General features: G+C 45.8%; 1 protein-coding gene across 3 annotated transcripts in view; it reads left to right on the plus strand.

Moving 5' to 3' along the window:
- GNB1 (G protein subunit beta 1) overlaps window positions 1–8751 on the plus strand; it is a 117115-nt gene that overhangs the window by 88815 nt on the left and 19549 nt on the right. For all 3 annotated transcript variants that reach the window (XM_017882491.1, XM_017882492.1, XM_017882490.1), the window contains exons 6-7: window positions 3947–4010; window positions 6200–6362. In XM_017882491.1, coding sequence (XP_017737980.1) covers window positions 3947–4010; window positions 6200–6362 — 227 coding nt within the window. The remainder of the gene's footprint in view (window positions 1–3946; window positions 4011–6199; window positions 6363–8751) is intronic.

Below are 8751 nucleotides of genomic sequence, written 5' to 3' on the forward strand. Positions count from 1 at the left end.
AAAAAAAAAAAAAAAAAAAAAAAATATTTTTTGTAGAGACCGGGTCTCCCTATGTTGCCCATGTTGGTCTCAAACTCCTGGACTTAACCGATCTCTTATCTCAGCCTCCCAAAGTGCTGGGGTTACAGACATGAGCCACCACTCTCCCTCCTTTGAGTAAAATGAAGGGCGTTAGGTGTTTTGACTTTTGACAGCTACTTTCAGGGTCCTGGAGCCATTTAGCTTGCTTCCTGGCTCTTGCCTCTATGTTCTAGGTGAGTGGCACCTCAGATAATTGATTGTTGAGTAGGTAAAGGCACTAGCAGGCAACGTGAACCCAGCTCTTTAACAGCTCTCTGATCTGGGACTAGGAGGCATGTCTTCTCTCACCTTCTGGAGGATCAGTCGACAGCTTACATGTCCCTAATCTCTCTGGAAGTCAGCAGTTATTAAGCTCTCTGACCGGGAGACATCTGTAAAGGTGATCCTCCTAATCTAGGAGGATGAGCTGCTTTAGATCAGCTCTGATACTCAACAGAAAGTCTCAGAAGGGCTGGGCAGAAATAGAGCTAGAGAGGGAACCTTATACCATTACATAGAAATAATTTTCAGTGTTTAATATGTTGATGACAACCTGGATTGAGAAGTTTGCTTTAAGAATTGCATCTGAAGGCTGGGTGCAGTGGCTCACGCCTGTAATCCTGGCCGAGGTGGGCAGATTGCCTGAGCTCAGGAGTTCGAGACCAGCATGGCAAAACCCTGTCTCTACTAAAAATACAAAAAGTTAGCCAGGCATGGTGGTGCACACCTGTAATTCCAGCTACTGGGAAGGCTGACGCATGAGAATTGCTTCAACCTGGGAGGCAGAGGTTGGAGTGAGCTGAGATTGTGCCATGTTGCCCCAGCCTGAATGACAGAGTGAGACTCTGTCTCAAAATAATAATAATAATAATAATAATAATAGCATCTGAAAAATAATAGGATGGGAGCCTACACTTAGTTTTTAGTTCTGTGATAAATTTTGTAATAAATTGCAGGTGAAAAGGCTTTTATTTGTTAAACTCATTGACACCTTTGTAAAGAAAGTTAGTACTTAGTGTATCAAAACATCTAGTTTGATATTAAAAGTGTCAGTTATCAACAAAACTTGAGAGAGTGTTACTCCAGCTTTGGGTCAGCTTTAAGAAGTCACATATGTTCACAGCTGAAATAGTTAAAACCTGCATTTTGAGGCACCGTGGCTTACGCCTGTAATCGCAACATTTTGGGAGGCCAAGGCAGGCGGATCACTTGAGGCCAGGAGTTGGAGACCAGCCTGGCTAACATGGGGAAACCCCATCTCTACTGAAAATACAAAAATTAGCCAGGCGTGGTGGCACATGCCTGTGATCCCAGCTACTTGGGAGACTGAGGCATGAGAATCACTTGAACCCAGGAGATAGAGTTTGCAGTGAGCCGAGATCATGCCAGTGCACTCCAGCTTGAGTGACAGAGGGAGACTCTGTCTCAGAAAAACAAAAACAAAACCCTCATTTGATAAAATCCTTAAAAGTAAAAATCCTTGTGCCATCATTTACCGCACTGACAGATATCTCTGCATCCAACAGTAGCACCTTCTTGCTCTTCATTGGAAACAGCATTCTGTGTTACAGAGTTCCTTAGGGCCTCTCATGAGCAACTGTGGTTCCCAGGAGTTATTTTCACCCACCTTACTCGCCTGCTAAGGTGAAATTCTTTTGCTCCTTATTCATATTTTCCTTTGTAGTATGGAGCTCCTTTTCAACACGTGGATTCCAAACTGAGCACAGTTGCCAGAGCAAGGAAATAATTATGAAAAAATTGGCCGGGCGCGGTGGCTCAAGCCTGTAATCCCAGCACTTTGGGAGGCCGAGACGGGTGGATCACGAGGTCAGGAGATCGAGACTATCCTGGCTAACACGGTGAAACCCCATCTCTACGAAAATACAAAAAACTAGCCGGGCGAGGTGGCGGGCGCCTGTAGTCCCAGCTACTCCAGAGGCTGAGGCAGGAGAATGGTGTAAACCTGGGAGGCGGAGCTTGCAGTGAGCTGAGATCCAGCCACTGCACTCCAGCCTGGGAGACAGAGCCAGACTCCGTCTCAAAAAAAAAAAAGAAAAAATTGATGGTTGGGCGCAGTGGCTCAATACTTGTAATACCAGCACTTTGGGAGGCTGAGGTGGGCAGGTTGCCTGAGGTCAGGAGTTAGAGACCAGCCTGACCAACATGGAGAATCCCCGTCTCTACTAAAAATACAAAATTAGCTGGCCGTGGTGGCACATGCCTATAATCCCAGCTACTTTGGAGACTGAGGCAGGAGAATTTCTTGAACCCAGGAAGCAGAGATTGTGGTTAGCCGACACGCCATTGCACTCCAGCCTGGGCAACAAGAACAAAACTCCGTCTCAAAAACAAAAACAAAAAAGGCCAGGTGCGGTGGCTCATGCCTATAATCCCAGCACTTTGGGAAGCCGAGGTGAGCGGATCATGAGGTCAGGAGATCAATACCATCCTGGCTAACACGGTGAGATCCCGTCTCTACTAAAAATACAAAAAAAATTAGCTGTGCAAGGTGGCGGGTGCCTATAGTCCCAGCTACTCCGGAGGCTGAGGCAGGAGAATGGTGGGAACCCAGGAGGCAGAGCTTGCAGTGAGCTGAGATGGTGCCACTGCACTCCAGCCTGGGCAACAGAGCAAGACTCCATCTCAGAAAAAAAAGAAAAATTTGTGATAGTTACTGGTCTCTGCTGCCGGACCAGGCGCAGTGGTGCTGTTGTTTACCAAGCAGGTGAAGAGGGAGTGCCTCCTTTGGTTTCTAGGAGACCGTGATTCCAATTTTAGCTCAGTCGGGGCAATTTCATGGGGTATTTTGGGTGAGAAATGTTTCATGAATTTGGAATGTCTTAAAAGTGGTTTGTTTTTTCGGTTTTTTTTTGTTTTGTTTTGTTTTGTTTTTGTTTTTTCCAGTCAGGGTCTCGCTCTGTTGCCCAGGCTAGTGTGCAGTGGTGCCATCTTGGCTTACTGCAACCTCCGCCTCCTGGGTTCAAGCAGTTCTGCCACCTCACCCTCCTGAGTAGCTGGGATTACAGGCATGCACTACCGTACCCAGCTATGTTTTTGTATTTTTGTAGTGGAGATGGGATTTTACCATGCCAGCCATGCTAGTCTCAAACTCCTGTGATCCACCTACCTTGGCCTCCCAGTGTTGGGGTTAAAGACTTGAGCCTCTAATTTGAGTTGTAATGAAACCAAACAGAAGCACTTATGAAATGATGTCAGCCTGTCTCGGCTGACAAAGGGAATGGGTGCCAGGGGTGATGTGGCCTGCATTCGGTTGGGGCCATGCACTCTCCACTCTCAACTGTAGTCTGTAACAGTGTTTTTGTTCATGCTTTTAAAGTTGGTCTGACATTTAGAGCCTTCCTTTCCTTCCTCCTCTCCTCTCCTCTTCCTCTTCCTCTTCATCCCTTCCTCCTGTCTTTCTTTCTGTCTTGTCTTTCTTTCTTTCTTTTTTGAAACAGAGCCTTGCTCTATTGCCCAGGCTGGAGTCCAGTGGCATGATTTTGTCTCATTGTAACCTCCACCTCCTAGGTTCAAGCAATTCTTCTGCCTCAGCCTCCCGAGTAGCTGGGATTACAGGCGCGCACTACCATACCCAGCTAATTTTTGTATTTTTAGTAGAGACAGGGTTTCGCCATGTTGGCGAGGCTGGTCTTGAACTCCTGACTTCATGTGATCTGCCCACCTCGGCCTCCCAAAGTGTTGGGATTACAGGCATGAGCCACTGTGCCCGACCAGAGATTTTTTTTCTTATAAATAAGTGGCTTTGTCTGAAGCACATGTAATATGGAAGCACATAAGTCACCAGAGTCTGGGTTTTGGTCTGTTGCCCTTGTACACTTTCTGTGTTATGTGGTACTGATAGGTATGCTTTTGTCTGTCCCTCCAGGCTTCTCGTCAGTGCCTCGCAGGATGGTAAACTTATCATCTGGGACAGCTACACCACCAACAAGGTAGGGACTGGAAAATTCCCTTCCTTGGAAAACCCACCCAGGAAACAGTATTTTAAGCTCTGGAGTCTTTTTTGTTAAATCACAAAATACAAGATAGGGAAGGCAGGAGTGGCAAGCTCTGTTTGTTAGTAGTGAGGTTGTGCAGGTGAGACAGGAGCTGAGTCACATGCCAGCACCTGTGACGGTCTCTTCCTCTGAACCAGGTGCTGTTGTGCTATTTTCCGTTATCTCCTTACCGAGCCGGTGGGAGCTGAGGACCTTCTGTGTTTCTGGGAGACCTCAATTCCAGTTTGAGCAGAGTCTGGGAAGTTCCATGTTTTATTTATAGAGTGCAGAAGTATCGTTTTTCATTTAATTATTAGTTTTTTAGGAGAGATCATCATACTTTAAAGTGTAATGTATGTTATTTTCAAGACTTAATCCAAATTGTACTGTTTTGAATAAAAAGTATTGTTGGCTGGGCATGGTGGCTTATGCCTGTAATCCCAGCACTTTGGGAGGCTGAGGTGGGCAGATCACAAGGTCAGTAGATCGAGACCATCCTGGCTAACAAAGTGAAACCCTGTCTTTACCAAAAATACAACAAATTAGCCGGGCGCGGTGGCGGGTGCCTGTAGTCCCAGCTACTAGGGAGGCTGAGGCAGGAGAATGGCGTGAACCCGGGAGGCGGAGCTTGCAGTGAACTGAGATGGCGCCACTGCACTCTTCCAGCCTGGGCGACAGAGCGAGACTCTCAAAAAAAAAAGTATTGTCATTGGTCCAAACATATACGTAAAAGATGTTAATTCAGTTTATAAAGAATACTAAATGTGTATAAATGGTTGCATTCATTACAGCAGATCTAACACACTGGGAGAGATGTGGCAGGATAGATTATAGGATTGTCCATTTTGGTTATTCCGTAAAAATACTTTGTTTTCGGCTGGGTGCAGTGGCTCACACCTGTAATTCCAGCACTTGGGAGGCTGAAGCAGGTGGATCACCTGAGGTCAGGAGTTTGAGACCAGCCTAGCCAACATAGTGAAACCTCATTCTCTACTAAAAATACAAAAAATTAGCCAGGTGTGGTGGCAGGCACCTGTAATCCCAGCTACTCAGGGAGCTGAAGCAGGAGAATCACTTGAACCCAGGAGGCAGAGGTTGCAAGTGAGCCTACATCGCGCCACTGCACTCAAACCTGGGCAACAAGAGCGAAACTCCATCTCAAAAGAAAAAAAAAAAGTTTTGTTTTAAAATAAGTTCATAGCCATTTGACAGGGTAATGCAGTGTTTTCCTTCTAATATGTATGGGTTTTTTGTTTATTTTTTCGAGACGGAGTGTTGCTCTTACCGCCCTGGCTGGAGTGCAATGGCATTATCTCTGCTCACTGCAGCCTCCACCTCCCTGGTTCAAGCAACCCTTCTGCTTCAGCCTCCTTGAGTAGTTGGGATTGCAGGTGCCCACCACCACACCCAGCTAATTTTTGTATTTTAGCACAGATGGGGTTTCACCAATTTGAGGCCAGGCTGGTCTCAAATTCCTGACCTCAGGTGATCCACCCGCCTCAGCCTCCCAAAGTGCTGGAATTACAGGTGTGAGTCACCGCGCCCAGCCTGTTTGTTTTCTTGTGAGACGGAGTCTCGCTCTATTGCCCAGGCTGGAGTGCAGTGATGTGATCTCAGCTCACTGCAACCTCTGCCTCCTAGGTTCAAGTGATTCTCCTGCCTCAGCCACCCGAGTAGCTGGGACTACAGGCATGTGCCATCATGCCTGGCTAATTTTGGTATATTTAGTAGAGACGGGGTTTCATCATGTTGTCTAGGCTGGTTTTGAACTCCTGACTTCAGGTGATCTGCCCAGTTTAGCCTCCCAAAGTGCTGGGATTACTGGCGTGAGTGACCGCACCCCGCCTAATAATGTAGTTTTGATGAGTAGGCAGCTCTACTGTTAAGTCCCCACCTAATCGTAAGTCGTGACTTTAGTAAAACTGGATTGTGTGGATTGAATTTGAATCCCATGTGCGGCACTGGACTTCTCATTAATAGGCTTCACCTGAGTGGCCACTCATGGGAATTACTCTCTAGATAATTTTGGCTCTTATTTTGTTCTGTTACCTCCTATGCAGTGAAAGTTGGAGATGAGAAAATCCTAGTGTCAGTGTTGTTTTTGAACATAAAGGTGTTTGCATCATCTGTGTTTCTGTCATTAGGTCCACGCCATCCCTCTGCGCTCCTCCTGGGTCATGACCTGTGCATATGCCCCTTCTGGGAACTATGTGGCCTGCGGTGGCCTGGATAACATTTGCTCCATTTACAATCTGAAAACTCGTGAGGGGAACGTGCGCGTGAGTCGTGAGCTGGCAGGACACACAGGTACCCATCCTTGTTCATAACCTTCAAGTGACACAGCTGTTTAGCCGGAGTACATTATACGCTTTGGATATTCACCTTTTATCAGTCATTATTTTTTAATTAATTCATTATTATTATTATTATTTTTTTGAGGTGGAGTCTTGCTCTCTCGCCCAGGCTAGAGTGTATTGGCACGATCTTGGCTCACTGCAAGCTGTGCCTCCTGGGTTAACGCCATTCTCCTGCCTCAGCCTCCTGAGTAGCTGGGACTACAGGCGCCCGCCACCACACCCGTCTAATTTCTTTTTGCATTTTTAGTAGAGATGGGATTTCACCGTGTTAGCCAGGCTGGTCTTGAACTCCTGACCTCATGATCTGCCTGCCTTAGCCTTCCAAAGTGCTGGGATTATAGGCCTGAGCCACTGTGCCTGGCATTATCAATCATTATTAATGAGACTGGTTCAAATAAAAGACAGTAATGGCCAGAAGTCTTCTGAAAATGAAACTAAAAACAGGCCTGATATGCCTTTACCAGTAAGAAACCTGTGGATTTGCGCTGGACATGGTGGCTCATGCCTGTAATTACAACATTCTGGGAGTCCAAGGTAGGAGAATAGTTTGGAGCCAGGAGTTCGAGACCAGCTGGGGCAACAAAGCTTAGACCCCTTCTCTACAAAAAATGAAAAACTTAGACACGCACAGTGGCGCACACCTGTGGTCCCAGCTTCTCGGGAGGATGGCTCAAGCCTGGGTGGTTGAGGCTTCAGGGAGCTATGATTGCACCACTGCACTCCAGGCTGGGGGAAAGCGAGACCCTGTCTCTGCAAATGAGGCAGAATAGAGCCCTGTGGCTGTAAGTGCTAGGTAGTCTATTATCTCACCAAGATTTTTTTACTTGTGACACTAATTAATCATGAAAGGCATACATTTGCTGAAAGAGGATGTCCTATTCTAATATATTTTACCTCTCTGGCTGTATTATCTGTTCTCAGAAATGTTATGCCCCAGTACTTTTTGGTAACACTCCGCCCACTTCACATGCAGCCAAAGAAATCAGTTCATGGAGTCACTAGTACTGCTTTTGACACCCATTAAGCAGTCTGTTAAACAAGTTAATTTTGGCCAGATTACAAGTATAACCTTGTCCTTTGAAAGATACGCTGCTATTGTTGATTTCTGTTCTTGATTCTTTCTTGCCTTCTGCTTACTTTGGAGTTGCCTTCTTAATTTTCCAGCTGCCTACAGTAGATTTGTAGGCCACTGGTTTGCTTCCTTTTCAGTTGTAATCACTTAAATTGTTAAATTTCCCTCTAAGCATGGCTTTAGCCGCATCACACACATATTTTTAATATTGTCTTTTTTTTTTTTTAAGATGGAGTCCTGCTCTGTCGCCCAGGCTGGAGTGCAGTGGTGTGATCTCAGCTCACTGAAACCTCCACCCCCTGGGTTCAAGCGATTCTCCTGCCTCAGCTTCCCAAGTAGATTACAGACGTGCACCACAATGCCCGGCCAATTTTTGTATTTTTAGTAGAGACAGGGTTTTGCCATGTTGGTCAGGCTGGTCTTGAACTCCTGACCTCAAGTGATCCGCCCGCCTCGGCCTCCCAAAGTGCTGAGATTACAGGCTTGAGCCACCACTGCCAGCCTATATTGTCTTTTAATTATCATTCGATGTGAAATTTTTAATATCCTTGTGAGTGCTTATTTGACTTATGGGTTATTTAAATGTATAATTTTTACATATCTGAAGTCTTCTTAGTTATCGTTGATTTCTAATTAGATGCCATTGTGCTTTAAGACACACTCTGTATCATTTCAGTCCTTTGACATTTGAGGCTTGTTTTTAATGGAGCTGATGGTCTGTGATGGTGTCCGCGCTGTGTGCACATGGGAATGATGTGTGTGTTTGTTGTATCTGGGCCTGATTTTCTACATACATGTTAATTAGAGCAAGATTTTTGGCATGTTCAAATCTTCTGTATCTTTCTATGAAATGTTCATGCAGGGCTGTTAAAATGATTATGGATTTTCTAATTCTCCTGTTAATTCTGTCAATATGTGCTTCAGATACCTTGAACTCTTTTAGTAGATGCCTTTACGTTTGTCGTCTCTTTGTGACTAATTGACCCTGTGACCCTGCTATCATGATGAACTGTTCTTTCTCACTCATAATGCGCTTTCTTGGGAACCGCTACTTTTTCTGATACTAATGTAGCCAGCCCTGCCTTCCTGAGGGTCCTTTCAGCTTAACTGTGTCTTTGAAAATAGTCGGTTATTGGCCGGGCGCGGTGGGTCAAGCCTGTAATCCCAGCACTTTGGGAGGCCGAGACGGGCGGATCCCGAGGCCAGGAGATCGAGACCATCCTGGCTAACACGGTGAAACCCCGTCTCTACTAAAAAAATAAAAAAA

This window comes from Rhinopithecus bieti, unplaced genomic scaffold, assembly GCF_001698545.2.
Source record: "Rhinopithecus bieti isolate Rb0 unplaced genomic scaffold, ASM169854v2 scaffold_13351, whole genome shotgun sequence".
Classification (NCBI taxonomy): domain Eukaryota; kingdom Metazoa; phylum Chordata; class Mammalia; order Primates; family Cercopithecidae; genus Rhinopithecus; species Rhinopithecus bieti.